General features: G+C 45.5%; 1 protein-coding gene across 2 annotated transcripts in view; it reads left to right on the top strand.

Annotated features, from left to right (window-relative positions):
• Window positions 1-18,442, top strand: part of CCDC138 (coiled-coil domain containing 138) — a 28,048-nt gene continuing 9,606 nt past the window's right edge. Inside the window, exons 1-12 of one of the 2 annotated variants that reach the window (XM_081198396.1) lie at window positions 1-166; window positions 1,038-1,098; window positions 2,043-2,181; window positions 2,382-2,479; window positions 6,688-6,866; window positions 7,544-7,702; window positions 8,620-8,739; window positions 10,727-10,804; window positions 10,892-10,999; window positions 12,611-12,775; window positions 15,365-15,481; window positions 16,167-16,359. In XM_081198396.1, the coding sequence (XP_081054522.1) occupies window positions 101-166; window positions 1,038-1,098; window positions 2,043-2,181; window positions 2,382-2,479; window positions 6,688-6,866; window positions 7,544-7,702; window positions 8,620-8,739; window positions 10,727-10,804; window positions 10,892-10,999; window positions 12,611-12,775; window positions 15,365-15,481; window positions 16,167-16,359 (1,483 nt within the window). In that variant the 5' untranslated portion in view covers window positions 1-100. Of the gene's footprint in view, window positions 167-201; window positions 420-1,037; window positions 1,099-2,042; window positions 2,182-2,381; window positions 2,480-6,687; window positions 6,867-7,543; window positions 7,703-8,619; window positions 8,740-10,726; window positions 10,805-10,891; window positions 11,000-12,610; window positions 12,776-15,364; window positions 15,482-16,166; window positions 16,360-18,442 lie in introns of those variants that run through there. The other variant, XM_081198397.1, reaches the window with a different exon arrangement.

Raw genomic sequence — 18,442 nt, 5'->3', positions numbered from 1 at the left:
CAGGCGCCCTTCGGCCTATCCTCGGCCCTCCCCTTTCGGGCCGTTGCTGTGAGTGGCGGAGGCGGCCGCGGGCTGCTTGACTGTCTCTGCCCTTCCTCCAATGGCGGCTTCCGCCGAGCTGAGCCCCTCAGTCGAGCGCTGGAGGAGACGCTACCTGGACGGACAGGTGGGGGGGCTCCTGCGGGCGGGAATGCGTGAGGGAGGCTGGGCTTGCGTGTGTGGAACAGCTGCCTGGACAGGAGGGCAAACTGCAAATGCGTGTTCTTCCATTCCCACGAGACGCGGGGTGGGCCAGGAGTGCTGCCGGCTCCCCCCCCCCTTCTCGTGTAGCACTTTAATTCCGGCCGCTCACCTATTCGGGTCTTCAGGTGCTGGGGGCTCCCGTCCTCCGGAAAAGCCTTCAGCCTGCAGACCTAAATGTACGACGATGAGTTGCTGTTTGCCTTGGGTTGGGAAGCCACTCTGCACATGCCCAGGGGCATACTCAGGCCCAGAGGGGGGGGGGCCCTGGCTACTTCCAGCTGTTGAGGGGCCCCTCTCATTAAACAAACAAACAAAAAGATGCACAAAACATAATAAAACACTTAAAGAGTGAGATTTAATTCGATTTCTTTGTTGGTTTGACAAAGGCTTTCCTAGCCTTTTTCTGTGCACATGCACTAACTGGCAGCTCTAAACTGAGTGTGTGTGTTTGTGTGTCACATTTGGTCCACTAAAAACAAGTTGTGGAACTTTCTGACAGATACCCTTTGTATGAAGACCAGTATTTGAAATGTCTCTCTGTATTTACTCCCCCTTCTTCTTAGTGTTCTCTTGCTATTTTATGTGTGTACACACACAAACACACCGTTGGCTAAATATTTTGTTTAAGGGCTGGCTTGAGGAAAACACTTTTGATTTCTTGTAAAGTTTTAATGGAAAACCCTTTCCTGTTTAAAGGTGAAATGTCACTTCAAAACAATCAAATAAACAAACATTGTGTAACAGGCCAGCATATTTTTGATGTTAGTAATTATAGAACAAAATTCTTCTTTTAGAATAATTCTCTGGATGGAGCACAGGCCAAATGCAAAAGTAGAAGGTCCCTAATATCTACAGGTAAGGCATTTTAAAAGGCGTTTGATCTATTTGTTTAAAAGAATTCTTAATTTTTTATAAGAAAAGGTTAGGAAAATAGAATGGGGATACAGTCTCTTATCGCAAGGACACATTTCTTTTCTTTGGCCTTTTCTGTCTGACCTTCCTATGCCTTTTAATCTCTTATTCTTTCCTAATTCTTTAGTTTGCAGCCTGCAGACCCATGCTACTGAACCTAGGAGTTTTAGGTGAAGCAGAAAGTTAATAATTTGGGAGTTTTAGACTGGAAGTAAGTCCCACTGAGAAGATATGGTTAGGATTGTGGGCCAGTGCTCCCATGCTAGCTTCTTAACAAACCTGGGAATACCTTTAAGAGCAGGTGGTCTCGATGTTTAAGTCAGAGAGTAGCTGTTCTATTGTGTCAAAGTCTTGCGTTCCCAGTCATTGCACACATCCCTTCCGGGGTTGAAATTGGTGCGTGTTTCGGCGGTCGCCCATCAGTTGGATGCTTGCAAAATGGTCACCGCCTGTATACAAAATAAGAGCTGCTGATAAGCATTTCTCAAACTCATTCACTCTGCTGCATTTCCTATAGCAAGTGCTTCTGTGCAACATGCCCAACACAAAAACTCTTCTCTCCAATTCTCTATGAATTGTGGAGGTTGGGGGTATTTTTTCCTGGCTTTATAAATGCAGCAAGGTGTCTTTTTTGAAGTGGGGAGTGGACAGGTTGCTAATCATTATAATGGCTACATATTAAACCAGTTGCCAATGCTGAAGACTTCCTAGGATTTGCTCCTTCACGCAGAGTTCGCTCTCCCTAGTCCCAGATTTGTGGGGACTAGCTCTTGCGATTAGATGCATGTTTTAAGGTATTAGCAGGGTTTTCAGGTACTCGTGCTGGGTACATTAGCAGGGTGGCTCTGTTTTTCTAATTAGCACAATCCTATGTGGTTTCCTTGCAGAGAAAATGGACAGCTCACTTGATGATACAATTGCATCGTTACTCAAATGCTCCTCAGAGTTAGAATATACTGGCAGTAGAAGAAAGCAAAATACAAAGCGTTTTTCAGACACTTCAAAGAATGTTAAAAACTTAAGTCGGTAAGAAAACCATTTTACTCTTTGAGCCAGTCTTTTTTTTTTGCTGTAAAGCATACCGCTGAGTCTCATCATTGTACTTTGGAATAATATATTTTAAGATCTGAAAGTTTTATTGGATATCCTTTCCACTGTACAAGGAATGTGAACGAACATTGTTTTATACAGTGTGTAGCTTAATGCAATCATTTTGTGTCTATTAGGCAGGGTGATGAGTTGGATTCTTTATATGGCTCAAGTCAGCGTGACATACAGCCTGAGTTCATTGGAGATTTTCCCAGAGACACATATTCAGAATCAGGTAATCACATTTTTATGAATTCTAATACAACTCAAAGGAAATCTCATTTGATAGCCCATTCGCAGCTTGAAATTAAATGAAATATGTAACTGGCAGCTCAGCTGACATACTGCATGATTTTTTTCTAGCACGTTTACTTCAGGATTGGTAGTGACATCTTATACGAGGTAGTAAGTTACAGTTCAGACTATGCCTATGCCCCCTCTCTTAAATCACATCTTCACAGGTGAAGTTTTGTGTTAAATTAGTTGGAAAGCATGGTGGGTAATTTACCCTCTCCCCTCCCCCCCCCCCATTACATGGATGCAACAGTGGCAATGATTGCTGTGCCAACAGGGGAAGCATCTCTTCCAAATTCCAGACAGGTGGGTGAGTATCCCTTTGTTCTACTATTGGAAGTATCTTGCCTGGCTGGCCTGTGTTCTTCTACACATGGGCAGTGGAACATAACCCTGTGTTGCTAGCTACATAATGGCTCTTTATATGCAACAAAGCAATGTATTGGAAGCATTTCTAGTTAACTGCATTTTTTTATGTCCAAAATTTACAACAGTAAGCATTGCTCTCAGAGGAAGCTTTTTTCCCATTTGAGATGAACCAAAGTATACCTCTAGACTGGAGATCCACTTAGACTTCTGTTCTGACCAAGGCAGAATAGTGCAGGACTATTACCGTATTTTTCGCCCCATAAGACGCACTTTTCCCCCTCCAAAAATGAAGGGGAAATCGGGGTGCGTCTTATGGGGCGAATGCCTGCAAGCCTCGCGCGCCCGGCAGGAGGTCCGACCGGGTGCGCGAGGCTTGGGGCGGCAGCCTGTCGCCCGAAGCACGGGGAGCCCTCTGGAGGGCTCCCCCTGCTTCGGGCGAGTGTCTGCAAGCCTCGCGCACCCGGCAGGAGGTCCCACCGGGTGCGCGAGGCTTGGGGCGGCAGCGGACTGCTTGCGCGCACCGAGAAGCTTGGGGCCAGCCCGCCCCAAGCTTCTCGGTGCGCGCAAGCAGTCCGCTGCCGCCCCAAGCCTCGCGCACCCGGTGGGACCTCCTGCCGGGTGCGCGAGGCTTGGGGCGGCAGCGGACTGCTTGCACGCACCTAGAAGCTTGGGGCGGGCTGAGCTCAGCTGGCCCCAAGCTTCTCGGTGCGCGCAAGCAGTCCGCTGCCGCCCCAAGCCTCCCGCACCCGGCAGGAGGTCCCGCTGGGTGCGCGAGGCTTGGGGCGGCAGCGGACTGCTTGCGCGCACCTAGAAGCTTGGGGCCAGCTGAGCTCAGCCCGCCCCAAGCTTCTCGGTGCGCGCAAGCAGTCCGCTGCCGCCCCAAGCCTCCCGCACCCGGCAGGAGGTCCCGCTGGGTGCGCGAGGCTTGGGGCGGCAGCGGACTGCTTGCGCGCACCTAGAAGCTTGGGGCGGGCTGAGCTCAGCTGGCCCCAAGCTTCTAGGTGCGCGCAAGCAGTCCGCTGCCGCCCCAAGCCTCGCGCACCCGGCGGGACCTCCTGCCGGGTGCGGGAGGCTTGGGGCGGCAGCGGACTGCTTGCCGGCATGCAGAAGCTTGGGGCGTGCTGAGCTCAGCACGCCCCAAGCTTCTAGGTGCGCGCAAGCAGTCCGCTGCCGCCCCAAGCCTTGCGCACCCAGCGGGACCTCCTGCCGGGTGCGGGAGGCTTGGGGCGGCAGCGGACTGCTTGCCGGCATGCAGAAGCTTGGGGCGTGCTGAGCTCAGCACGCCCCAAGCTTCTCGGTGCGCGCAAGCAGTCCGCTGCCGCCCCAAGCCTTGCGCACCCGGCGGGACCTCCTGCCGGGTGCGGGAGGCTTGGGGCGGCAGCGGACTGCTTGCCGGCATGCAGAAGCTTGGGGCGTGCTGAGCTCAGCACGCCCCAAGCTTCTAGGTGCGCGCAAGCAGTCCGCTGCCGCCCCAAGCCTTGCGCACCCAGCGGGACCTCCTGCCGGGTGCGCGAGGCTTGGGGCGGCAGCGGACTGCTTGCACGCACCTAGAAGCTTGGGGTGGGCTGAGCTCAGCTGGCCCCAAGCTTCTCGGTGCGCGCAAGCAGTCCGCTGCCGCCCCAAGCCTCCCGCACCCGGCAGGAGGTCCCGCTGGGTGCGCGAGGCTTGGGGCGGCAGCGGACTGCTTGCGCGCACCTAGAAGCTTGGGGCCAGCTGAGCTCAGCCCGCCCCAAGCTTCTCGGTGCGCGCAAGCAGTCCGCTGCCGCCCCAAGCCTCCCGCACCCGGCAGGAGGTCCCGCTGGGTGCGCGAGGCTTGGGGCGGCAGCGGACTGCTTGCGCGCACCTAGAAGCTTGGGGCGGGCTGAGCTCAGCTGGCCCCAAGCTTCTAGGTGCGCGCAAGCAGTCCGCTGCCGCCCCAAGCCTCGCGCACCCGGCGGGACCTCCTGCCGGGTGCGGGAGGCTTGGGGCGGCAGCGGACTGCTTGCCGGCATGCAGAAGCTTGGGGCGTGCTGAGCTCAGCACGCCCCAAGCTTCTAGGTGCGCGCAAGCAGTCCGCTGCCGCCCCAAGCCTTGCGCACCCAGCGGGACCTCCTGCCGGGTGCGGGAGGCTTGGGGCGGCAGCGGACTGCTTGCCGGCATGCAGAAGCTTGGGGCGTGCTGAGCTCAGCACGCCCCAAGCTTCTCGGTGCGCGCAAGCAGTCCGCTGCCGCCCCAAGCCTTGCGCACCCGGCGGGACCTCCTGCCGGGTGCGGGAGGCTTGGGGCGGCAGCGGACTGCTTGCCGGCATGCAGAAGCTTGGGGCGTGCTGAGCTCAGCACGCCCCAAGCTTCTAGGTGCGCGCAAGCAGTCCGCTGCCGCCCCAAGCCTTGCGCACCCAGCGGGACCTCCTGCCGGGTGCGGGAGGCTTGGGGCGGCAGCGGACTGCTTGCCGGCACGCAGAAGCTTGGGGCGCGCTGACCTCAGCTTGCCCCAAGCTTCTGGATTAGCGCAGCGCACCTGGGGGGGAAATAAATTTTTTTTCCTTTATTTCCCCCCCTAAAATCTAGGTGCGTCTTATGGGCCGGTGCGTCTTATGGGGCGAAAAATACGGTAATTCTCTTGACTGGGACACTATACATCTGTTGATGCAGCCTAGATTAACATTAGTTTTTTTTGTTGCTTCATCACACTGTTGACTCGTGTTGAGCTTGTAGTCTACTGTGACCCCAATATGCTTTTTGCATGTACTGCAAGCCAGATGTTCCCCACCTTATTTTTGTGCGGCTCGTTGTTCCTGCTTAAGTGTAGAGCCTTACATTTGTCCCTATTTAAAGTCATTTTGTTAGTTTGGGCCCAGTTCTCCAATCTGTTGAGGTCATCTTGAATCCCATTTCTGACATTTGCTACCCCTCCCAGTGTGGTGTCATCTGCAAATGTGATGAGCAGCCCTCAATACCTTCATCCAAGACAGAACCTTGCGGCACCCCTCTTGTCACTTTTTTCTAGGATAAAGAGGAACCATTATTGAGCACTCTTTGGGTTCGGTCAGTCAACCAGCTACAAATCCAGCTACACCAATACGAAACAAAAACCTAAAAAACAGCATAGAGCACACAATTCCAATAATCAACTGCAGTCTAAAATGCCTTTGCATAGTAGCTGTGATAGCTTTTCAGAGTCTAAAGTGGTAGCCAGACATCTGTCTGCCAAGTAATAAGACATTACAGCTTCAGGATGAGATTACATTGAATATCATGACTTCTCATTCTGGACTTCTCAACAACATTCAGTAGCTATGGTATCCTGGGCAGGCTCTGACACCCAACTACAGTTCCCCATTACATCTGATTTAAATGAGGCAGAGAACATACTAAATTGGTGTGCGGGATTAGAAGCACTAATGAGAACCAAGAAACTGAAGCTCAGGCTAGGCAAGGTGGATGATTTGATGGTGGGTGCATCGGTCAACTTCGGGGGGGGTCATCCTGTTCTAGGACAGAATCACAGTTTTCAGGGTGCTCCTAGATATGGCTAGGTAAACCTATAATGAGTGCTTTGAAGGTCACTTCAGACTGGTTCACACATTATGTTGAGTACTTGATGTATTCTCAACAGAAGTAGAATTGTAAAATGGTCGAGTTGGAAAGGACCACGAGGGTCATCTGGTCCAGCCGCTCTGCAATGCAGGAATCGTTTGCCCAACGCAGGGCTCAAATCCATGACCCCGAGATTAGCAGTCTCATGCTCTAAACAGAGTACACTGAGCTTCTGAGTATGTCTGTGTCTGTTTTCACCCATTAGACATTACTCTGCCATCCAGTTTGACAGTGACCACATCTTGTGATTACGATAGTGGTGGTGAACCAGCAAGAGAGAGAGTGAGAATTCTTGAAACCCAAGAACTAAATGGGAAAAACTTGATACCATCTCATTTCAGTCAAATCTATCGCGAATTATCTATCATACATCAAAAGCTGCAGGTAAAAATCAATAATGATCTATCAGTAGGTTTTTTTAAAAAATTAAAAGTAGAAATTTTAATTTAGTGTACATCATGTATGTTTTCTTACTGTTTTCTGTCCTGCAGTGGCATGACCTTATTTTTAATACTATGTTTCTGCTTTTCTAATCAACAAATTTTCCTGAATTATTTGATTGTTTAGATGTTGCAGTGCTATAAACATCAGTTTTAACCAACGTTTCCAGTTTTTTATTATTGAATTTTACATCTGTATTAAATTCCATCTATAATGTGAATATTAAAGTATGTAAAATACTATTTCAAACTGAGGAAATTCAATTTTTTTACCAATGTTTGATCTAGGCTGTCGTATAAAAATGAGTAACTTTCAGTACCATATGCAGCTAATGTGGTTATGACTGAGTTACTTTAATTGCTTACTTCAGCCTTCTTTGCTATATACGAGCTTATTAAAACAACCTTTATTGTTACCAGTGATCGGAAAAGATTCAGCTCTGCCCTTTCAGGCCAAAGGTACGTTAAGGAAGGAAGGCAGACTAGCGCATCTTTTGTGGAGTAGTCATTTCTTCTGACACTTAATTGCAGGGATGACTTACATTTAAAAAGAAGATGCTGGATTTTATGAAAATTTACTCACAGTACCACGGTTTGTGCTCCTCTTCTATTCTGATGCAGCAAGAAAAATTAGCCCAGGAGGAATATGCTTTAAAACTTGAAAGACGTGAGCACTGTTTGGCGGAACGAGAGACCCTGCTTTGTAGACATGAAGCTGCTTTGACCAAGATAAGAAGCGTTGAGGAGGAAGTTCACACAAAGTTTCAAATTATGAAAGAGGTATGGTTACTTCTAAAAATGCTTCTTTACCAGGGGAAAATGTTTCTGGCTAAAATATTCACAAGGGTGGGAACTATTCTCACATCTCAGCTAAGCAACTCTCATTACTTGATACGTAGAATTGTAGAGTTGGAAGAGACTCTAAAGAAACAATCTAAATTAAAATAATTGCGCTCCTTTATCGCTTACAAGCCACATTCAATCGTATCACAGGGTGATAAGTCAAGATATGAACAAGCTTTGCGCACCCACAAGCAGTCACTTTCCTCTTATTCTTGTCAGGCAGAAGACAAGCCCTCCCAGCTCTTGTGTAAAGTGACTGGTTATGGGGTCAGGAAGCTCAAACAACCATCCAGATGTAGCCATACCAGCTAATTATGAAAAGGCATAAGGAAGAGAACTGGAAAACATAACAAGTAGCATTTTGGATGATCAAGAGGCATAATGTCTGGATACTTAGGAGGGTGTTCTGAGGAGGGTAACTAGAAAAACAGAAGAATGAGAGGGATTGTATGGCCAAAGCTTAGTCACTGGTAGTATGGTGCATAGACATCCAGAGGACTGGGCAGGAGGTAACTGAAGTGCTTATATCAGAATTTGGACATTCAGTATATATACTTTCATACAATTGGGGATCGATTTCTTTATATTTCACTTGGCACTCCTAAGTCTGGCCTGTACCACTGAGCAGGGTACTTATGTGAGTAGCACAATGACAGATAAGTTCCAGTTTTATCTTCTTTTAGATTTTTCTTTTCTTTTCTACCTTACTCATCTTAAGAGTCTTGGATTCACATTATGTCAAGAATGTTGACAGGGTGACTCATAATTTCAATGTGATTTTGGACCCTTTAAATGCTTTCAAAAACACAAAACTGCTAAGCCTTTTCTTTACAAGTTCTTCATTTTGTTTCTAGCAACATGAAGCTGAAATTCAGCAGTTGTCTGAAGCTTTGAAAGAAAAAGCAAAGGAAAACAAAAGGCTTAAATCATCATTCGAAACTTTGAAGGAACTGAATGATGCGTTAAGACAACAGGCAAGTGTTTTTTATATTGTATTTTTATGTTGTGAACTGCCCTGAGATCTACAGATGAAGGGTGGTAAGCAAATTTAATAAATTAAAAAATAATAAAGAATAATATAGACACAAATCAGGCATTTTAAATGTTATAAACAGAAGGTTTTTTTGTAAAGTGTTCCAATACTAAATGGTTATTACAGTTTCTGTTAGTGTTATGGTGTATGGGTGATGCTGGGTAAGAAATATAGTCACCAGAATAGTTAAGCATAATTCACACATTACCTTACACTAGTCTAGTATAATACTATCTTCTTGAAGAGGTCTTGCAATTATTTTAAAAGCATAGCTGCTGCTCCAGAGTATTTGCACCTAATGTAGTTGCTTTTGAGTTCAAGTGGTTCTCTCTCTGTCAGCTGTGCATTCCAACGCTTGTGTGTCTCTTAGAGCTTCAACAAACTATGGGGTACCCATCTTTCTACTGCAGGTTGGCTACATCTGTTCCGTTCCAGGAGCCTTTGTCTGTTTGGGGGAGCCTTAGCCCATTGTGGCTCTTACAAATATTGGCCACACTTAAAAAAAAAAAGTACTAGTGCCTGTCAGGCACCCAGAATTTTTAAGGACATGAAGTCGAGGACTCCAAACCAGAAAGGGCAGGAGCCCCAGATATGCTTCCACCAGATGAGCCTGTGGCACTGCTGTCCTCAAATTCTGAGACCCAGTGAGACCAGATGCTCCCCAATTCTTATCGCAGTACAGTCATACCTCGGGTTGAATATGCTTCATGTTAAGCGCGTTCGAGTTGTGCTCCGCGGCAACCCAGAAATAACGGAGCGCGTTACTTCCGGGTTTCGCCATTCGCGCATGCACAGATGCTCAAAATGATGTCACGCGCATGTATAGAAGCAACGAAAAGCGACATGCGTGTGCGCAGACATGCCGTCACTAGTTACATTTGCTTCTGGATGCGAACGGGGCTCCGGAACAGATCCCGTTCGTATCCAGAGGTATCACTGTAGGAGGCTACTGCTGCAGGATGGACCTCTAAGCACCTTCCAGTGCAAGCAGGGCTGACAATTGGAAGGCAGCTGTTGCCACTCTATAGTTCCCAGTCTCATTTTGTTTGTTGCTGAAGTTCTGCATTCCGATAGCACAGCCTGAGCCTTGTGTTGTTGTTTAGGCATTTAGTTGTGTCCGACTCTTCGTGACCCCATGGAGCAGAGCACGCCAGGCACTCCTGTCTTCCACTGCCTCCCACAGTTTGGTCAAACTCATGCTGGTAGCTTCGAGAACACTGTCCAACCATCTCGTCCTCTGTCGTCCCCTTCTCCTTGTGCCCTCCATCTTTCCCAACATCAGGGTCTTTTCCAGGGAGTCTTCTCTTCTCATGAGGTGGCCAAAGTATTGGAGCCTCAGCTTAACAATCTGTCCTTCCAGTGAGCACTCAGGGCTGATTTCCTTCAGAATGGATAGGTTTGATCTTATTGCAGTCCATGGGACTCTCAAGAGTCTCCTCCAGCACCAGAATTCAAAAGCATCAATTCTTCGGCGGTCAGCCTTCTTGATGGTCCAGCTCTCACTTCCATACATCACTACTGAGCCTTGTACCCAGCTGGAATTTTGCCTCGCCTCACCACGGAGCAGGACACTGCTTTTCAAAAATGCCACAGAAAGGATGCTGTCACCCTGAAGTGGCTCGTGTGTCTTTCATCTCGGCACTAAAAAATGACGTTAAAGCATATTCCTTGGTTTTCAGCAAAACTGACTTCTCCATAAATGTGTTTAGAATTGCAGCTGCAAACTCTTGGCAGCTTGTTCTTTGCATATGTAAAGGAGGATAAAGGGGTGACTATAGTTTTCTTCATTCTTGCAAGCCGTGAAGGGTGGGGAGGACTTACCCAGACAGTTTTATGAGCAAGAGAGGAATTATTTGTGAACCGCCCACTACATAACAGAAAAGTTTTATCTATAAGGCTTGGCTCAGCATCTTCCACTTCTTTTTTAGCTAAATGACGTAAGTGAGCAAAACAAGAAGCTGGAAGGCCAGTCTCGAAAGGTGCAAGCTCGTTTAGAGAATTTGCAGGTAATATTTCAATATGCTTTGTATTGTTTGTCAGCTTTGCAGGGAAAAAAGCCTAATGTAATTTCTTTTCATTCTGTCCCGTTACAGCGGAAGCATGAGTTTTTATCCATACAGAAATCTAAAGAAGCTTTCCACACAGCCCAGGAACGAAAGGTTATCAAGCCAGAAAAAACAATAACGTCAAAAAGTTACAAAGTAAGCTGTACACTATAGGGGGAAAGGGGAATTCTATATATATTGATAAATGTATATATATATCTATATATCTATATTTATTGATACTTGTCCAAAGAGAAACAAAAGTTCATACTCAATACAAAGTATCTTTTTATAATACACTGAAGTAAAAGAAATGCTTAATCTATAAAGGAATGGAGGCAGAAAGAAGGAAAGGGGAAATAAAGGAAGGAAGGAAAAGCGAAAGGAGAAAGAGAAAAAATGAATAAGAATAATAAACAACTTTTATTTGTATCCCGCCCTCCCTGGCCAAGACCGGGCTCAGGGCGGCTAACATCCAATATAAACATTGATATAAAATCAAACAATAATTAAATCACCTCTTAAAAACAAGTCAGGATTAAATTAAAACCTGAATTAGATGGCTTTCCGCAGGATTTGGGTTGGGAACAGTAAATTCTCATCAAGCCCAACTATGTATGCTGATCTTATATGGGCCTGTGAGAATGCTGGGAGGCCTCTTTCTACTAATTCTTATACAAAAAGGGAAGGGGAGTCAGGCTGAGCCCTGACCAAATATAAAAAGACTTATGGTTCTCTGTCCTGCACCTTTGATGTTTTATAGTGCTTTTAGTTCTGTTGGGAGCCGCCCAGAGTGACTGGGGAAACCCAGCCAGATGCGCGGAGCATAAATAATAAATTATCATCATCTTCATCATCATCTAATTATAGAATTCACTCATCAACACCCAACCATTTTATTTTCTCTAAGTCTGTAAGTCAATATTTTTTCAGTAATCAGTTCCAGATTTTACAAGTTCATTTTCTCTTTCTCTTGCATGCACAAGGACATGTTGGTTTGGAACTGCTATATTTTATTGAGAGGGGAGTTGTAGGGTAAATAGTACAGTGGTACCTCAGGTTACATACGCTTCAGGCTACAGATGCTTCAGGTTACAGACTCCGCTAACCCAGAAATTAGGTTAAGAACTTTGCTTCAGGATGAGAACAGAAATTGTGCTCTAGCGGCACTGCAGCAGCGGTAGGCCCCATTAGCTAAAGTGGTGCTTCAGGTTAAGAACAGTTTCAGGTTAAGAACGGACCTCCGGAACAAATTAAGTTCTTAACCCGAGGTACCACTGTACTCTTGAAAATATTCTTTCCAAATATGTCTCCCATTCCAATAAGCTTGGGTTATATTTAGTTTCTGAGAAGACACTGGCTGGGGTTAATTGAAACTGAAAAGGCAAAAAATGGATTTCTGAAAAGAAGGAACTTGTAATGAGAAGAATCCCCCCTCCCCAAAAAAGAAAAATGACATACCTCAACAGAGGAAGGTACCAGAAATGTGTTTAGAAATGTAATAAAAAATACTTGTCCTCCCAGTGTCAATCCTGCAGGAATTCTCATCCATATATATGATGCTGAAATGGAGTAACTTTCCCCTTCTTCAACCAGTACATCACCATTATCCCCAGGCAGATTTGCATATGCTCTCAGTGCCCTTGATGCAAGTCAGATGTATGTTGCAGTGCAGACGGCACAAGTCAATGCACGCTTTAGATAGCTATCTCATAGTAAAGAACTTCTTCAAATTGTGCCCTAAGAGATTCACTCTTATGTTTGCAGATACCAATTAATTCACACATATATGACCTTTTAACGGTGTTAATGGACTGGATCTCAGATCAGCACCTGAGCAAACTGGTAGCAGAGGAAGAGAAAGCTTCTGAATGTCTTCTGACAGGCGTGCTTGCTTCCAGCAGAAACTACACACAGGAGAAGTGTATCAGGGTAGGGTTCCTCCTTCCTACATCTTGTTTTACAGTAAAACGGCTTGTATTATATTTGGATGTGTGTCTAACAACGCTGTAGGCCCCAGAATTTGTGTTCATTTTCATAATACTGAGCCATGTGCTCTCCAAACCTGAGCTATTCAGGTTCGCAGGGTGCAGTCTGTGATAGAACCTTATGTATGATCACAGCATTTCCATATATACAAACGTTGCTTATCTTGATTTGGATGCTATCCAGGCCACTCTGAATAATGCTTTCATATCACTGTATAAACCTATAAAGGTTGTATCCAAAGTTAGTCATGCTAAGAGTACTTAGTCACACACATTAATTACAGGGGGCCTTTAGAGGGGGCTAATGTTGAATATAATACTTTTTTTTCCAAGTAGAAGGTGATATAAAATTACAAAACAAAGGTATTTTGTGTATCTTTAAGCTCCAATCCTAAACACTTACCTAGAGTTAGCCTTAATGGACATAGTGTGACTGACATCTAATGTAGGATTCCCCTGTTAATTCTGTACACATGTGGGACATGTGTTCTATCTACCAGGTTTCATACAGAAACTATTTAAAGCCTATTAATGTCAGAACAACTTCAGACATACTGTTTGTCAGAGGAACACATTTGTGAGCATGTGGAATGTTGGGTCCTTCCGTTGTAGTTGGAAAAATCTTAACTGCAATAAATACTTCATTAACTGGCTTTTGCAATCTCCATTTAAATAAACATTAGCATCTGATCCAGCAATCTGTTCCAGATACAGTAGTTCAAATGCATGCATAGAGATCTGCTGCTCAGAACAGAATCCCCATTCCCTGCATTAGTGTTACTCTATCAGTCGCTTCCTATAATCCCAGATTAATTAGATTTCTATACCACCCTTCATCCAAGGATCACAGGGCAGTTTACAATATACAGTAAAAACACAAAAATACCTACCATCGTAACAAACAGAAGCACCCCACCCCAAACACAGTTTAAAAGGTTATAGGCCTTTTAAATTAGCCAGTGGCCTGGGAGAAGAGGAATGTCTTTGCCTGGCGCCTTAAGGTGTATAATGAAGGCACCAGGCGAGCCTCCCTGGGGAGAGCATTCCACATATGGGGAGCCACTGCAGAAAAGGACCACTCTTGTGTTGCCATCCTCTGGACCTTGTGGAGAAGGCACACAAAGAAGGGCCTCCAGTTGTTGTTGTTATTATTTATTGAATTTATATGCTGCCCTATACCTGGAGATTATGATTGCATGGTCCAGGTGGGTTCATATGGGGAGAGGCACTCCTGAACTGTTAAAGGCTTTATAGGTAAAAACCAGCTCTTTGAATTGAGCCTGGAAACTAATTGGCAGCCAGTGCAGTCGGGCCAGAATTGGCATTATTATATACTTAAACTGTCTTTCCCTGGTGAGCAACCTGGCCACTGACTTCTGCACCGGCTGAAGCTTCTGAACTGTCTTCAGAGGTAACCCCACATATAACGCATTGCCGTAATCTAACCTAGAGGTTAGAATATCCCCTCGATGGGCTATTAAAAAGCAATCCAAGCACAAGTGTTATGATTTATCATGGCAAAGTAGTGATTAGATGTGGCATGAATACACCTACGATGTAGTGTGTGATCCTAGAATTCTGTCTGATGTAGCTGTTGTTGAGCTTGTTCCTACTTGCTTTGGGTAGGTGCCTACAAGGCTCCTATTCCAACAGCTGTTGGCTGACATGTTGTTCCTTGTTCACACCTCGGCATGGAGAAAACACCTGGAGTCAGTAGCACCCACACTCTGGAACTGGCAGTGCTTTTTCTTCCCTAGTTGTGCTTTGGAAACATCACCAAAGGTAACAGAGTTGCTCAATTGCTCCCAATTGCTGCCCTTGCTGGTGGTGCCTAACAGAAGCCCATAAGAGCCGTCCTTGAGCTCTCCCATGTAAATAAATGCTGCCTGCAAGAGTTTCTATATGCTTCTGTTGCTCACTGGGCCCCTCCCAGATGGCACTCTCCAACCACATTGGGTAGTGTGTTGCCACAATAGCCTATATATGCCATTTGACTACACCATCTCCTTCAACCTGTGCAGCTTTCCCCTACATTGCTAAAGCCTTACATTGTGATATTAATGATAGCTAACTGATACTTCTGTGTTCAGAGGCATGTAAGATGCTGGGGACAAATAGCAGCTGCTGCTTGCATGCCTTGTTTGTGCACTCCAAGGAGTATAGAGAGAGGACAGGATTGGGGTTTTTCCCCACTAGTAGAAAAATTGGAAGTTTCTGCAAAAAATTATTTTTTACAGTATTGTCTTTTTCAGAGTTCCAGAATTTAAAGGTAGCAATATTAGCATTGACAACAGCATTGAATTTGTCTGAATTACTAAGCAAGGCACACTCTTGGAAGTAAAGCAGCATTCATGGTGCTAGTCAGCCAACCATGTTGCTGGTTTTGTCTTTTGCTTAGGTAATTTTCATGTGAGGTTACGAAGCATCACAGGAAAAATATCCACTGGAAATAGCTCGCAAATAGGATCTATTGGTAGGACCCAAATTTTGGAAAGAGAAAAAAAGACAGTAATGATATGTTTGTGTTTTCCAGTTTTTGCCTCTAGTTGCTGAACAGTTTCAGTGGATGCCCTTTGTGAATCCTGACTTGCACATGCATGTGGTTAAATTCATTTACTGGGCTATCAGGCAGTTAGATGGAGGGACACAGGTAAGAAGTATTCATGCAAAGTAGTTCATTTGCATTTAACACTGCTTCTCTGTGGAAGGTCCAATGTTTTACTTGATCTGAATTTGACCCGGAGTTGTTATTTATTATCATTTATATGTTGGGTAAATTGCTTCCAGTACTAATGTACTTGCGTTTGCAATTCTTCTGCTAGGTAGAAGATTGTTATTTTATTGTGAATAGGATGCCAAAATCAAGAACTTGATATTGCAGGAAAAGCTAGAATTCTAGTTTTAACCACATAACCTTTTCTGGGTTTTAATGTACCTTACTTCCGTGAAATGCATTCATGGCCAGGATAAAGCTGCATTCCATTGAAGTCAGTTATAACATGTTATTCTTTTATTTTATACACCTATTTCAATTTTTGTTGGAATCTGCGTTATAGATCATCTGCGAGTGTTCTTCTCTGGGTGCTCTTGCTATCTGAAGTGAATGTCAGTCAGGAAGAGACAGCCTTCTGCATAGTGGCTTATAATATGGTGCTCACATATTGCTTGGTGTACTTTGATATTCCTTTTTCCATCTGGACAATACGTCTCAGATGTAAAGCATTTTAAACATGAATAATGTTGATGAGACTTGTTCAGAGTAAATTAAATGACGTTTGCATTTATCTAGTGGAATGCTATGTTCACTTCATACAGTTTTATTGCTTGTATAACAGTATGCAACAATGACATCAACAATGAGAAGACTGGGTGAAGACCTGTTTAAAGGTGTTGTGCCGAAGGGATGTCAGTATATTTCTCCTGAACATACTACCGATCTCAAGCCAAAGTCCGCAGCATTCTTTAAAAGCTCCAATTTGCCTTTAAGACTTGTATCAACCTTAATTATAATCAAAACAGTGACGCAAGGTAAGTTCTACCAATGCTTTTGAGGTCTGCATGCAGCATATGGTGTCTCCAACCACACTTAAACAGCAAACTACAGAAAGATCCTTGTTCCGACTGACTGACCCGTGAAGTAAATTTGATTTACTTATTAAGATATTTCTGTACTACCCTCCATCAGCTTGGTTACAGGGCGCTTATGTCAGAATAGGGCAGTTCAAAACATCAAAGCCATTCTCACAAACATATGGCCTAACCAGCAGTGTCAAAACACAGAAATCACTTCACCCATCATTCTTTAAAAGCCTGTAGGTTGAAGAAACTTGATTTTAAAAAATGGAGTGGGGGCTAAAGTATTTCAATATGCATTTTAAGGGGTAATGGCTAGTTCTGTCTGCAGAGTTAAACTTCTAGATTTTTGCATGTTTGGCAGCCCAAAAGGGCCACAAACATAAACATACAGCATAAGGGCAGTTCTGCTGGATCAGACCAAAGGTCAGTTAGTCCAGAATCTGGTTTTCCAGCACATGCCTCTTGGAAGACCTGCAAGCGGAGCTTGAACAGCAAAAGCTGTTGTTTCCCAGCAAGTGACATTTAGCAAGATAGTGCCTCTGAACCGGGGAGCTCTGGCGAATATTCATTGTTAGATCTGTCCTCCCAAGAGTTTATTTTATCCCCCATTTTTTAAAGCCATTGGTTATCATCAGATCTTGCAGCAGTCAAAGCCATTGTGTTTGTGCTGTATGTAAAAGGTAAAGGGACCCCTAACAATTAAGTCCAGTTGCGAATGACTGTGGGGTTGTGGCACTCATCTTGCTTTACAGGCCGAGGGAGCCGGTGTTTGTCCGCTTCCGCAGACAGTTTTTCCAGGTCATGTGGCCAGCATGACTAAGCCACTTCTGGCAAAACCAGAGCAGCGCATGGAAACGCCGTTTACATTCCCACCAGAATGGTACCTATTTATCTACTTGCACTGTGTGCTTTCGAGCTGCTAGGTTGGTAGGAGCTGGGACCAAGCAACGGATGCTCACCCCGTCATAGGGATTCGAACCGCTGACCTTTTGACCGGCAAGCCCAAGCGGCACAGTGGTTTAACCCACAGCGCCACTGTATGGAGGCATGATTAAATTTCAATGATCACCCACATTAGTGTTTAATAGAATTTGAATTTTTTAAAAAAAGTTTTGGAAGAAACAAGCAAATGATGGGTGGGAGGGAGATCAGGATAAGATAGTGGGATAAGCAGTTGGCGCGAGTGATTGTAGAGATGTGGTTAGAGGCACTGAGTGGTGCTTCTGTATGGAATGGAGAAGCTTCATCCTATGAATACTGGAATATTTTGGTAGTCACTGTCTGCATGTGTTTGAACTTACTTCCATAACCAGGAAACAATAGAACAGGAGTGGGGAAGCTCTGGCCTGTGTGCCTAAGTAGATCTGGCATAGGTCCCAGTTTGGCCTGAGAGGCCATTTTCCTCAGACATCAGGTGTGGGGCAGATGGGGACATGACTGCCAGTGCACCGTTGGGAGCCTTCAAGTGCATTCCTGATTAGGCAGAAAGCCTCTCCTGCCAATGCACTATCTACTGATAGGTCAATCCTAGTTGACTTGCCCTCTCCACCAATCACCTGATAGGAACTCAGTTTAAGTGCCCTGGGATTGACCACACAATTGAGTTTCCCCATGTGGAACTCCATAGCCAGCTGGTCCGTGAAAGGGCTTACAAAGAAGTGATCAGCACTGCACTGCTCTTTGAAGCGCCGATAACCAGCTGATCAGCAGTGCTTCAAAGCACCACACAGAGGTCCTTGAAAGGGCCCTCCTTTCAAATTTGGCCTGTGGGGTAAGGCCAGATCCATCTCTCCACCCCCTGTGCTAGATCCTTAGGGCATGGAAAGTTAACAGTCCCCACACCTAGAATCTGTAAATACTGTTCAGTTCGGCTTGCCATTCTGAAGCCACTGAAAACTATTTGTCACAAACATATTACTGGCAACGTACCGGTGATCTGTAGGTCATTGATTTCTCCCTAGGTATACTCAAGACAAGGGATGGCAAACCTGTAGCCTTCCAGGCAGTGTTGGACTACAACCCCCATAAGCCCTGG

Source organism: Podarcis bocagei (assembly GCF_964188305.1).
Source record: "Podarcis bocagei genome assembly, chromosome: 6".
NCBI lineage: Eukaryota > Metazoa > Chordata > Lepidosauria > Squamata > Lacertidae > Podarcis > Podarcis bocagei.
Note: the sequence above shows the minus strand (reverse complement) of the source record. Positions and strands in the feature narration are given on the sequence as shown.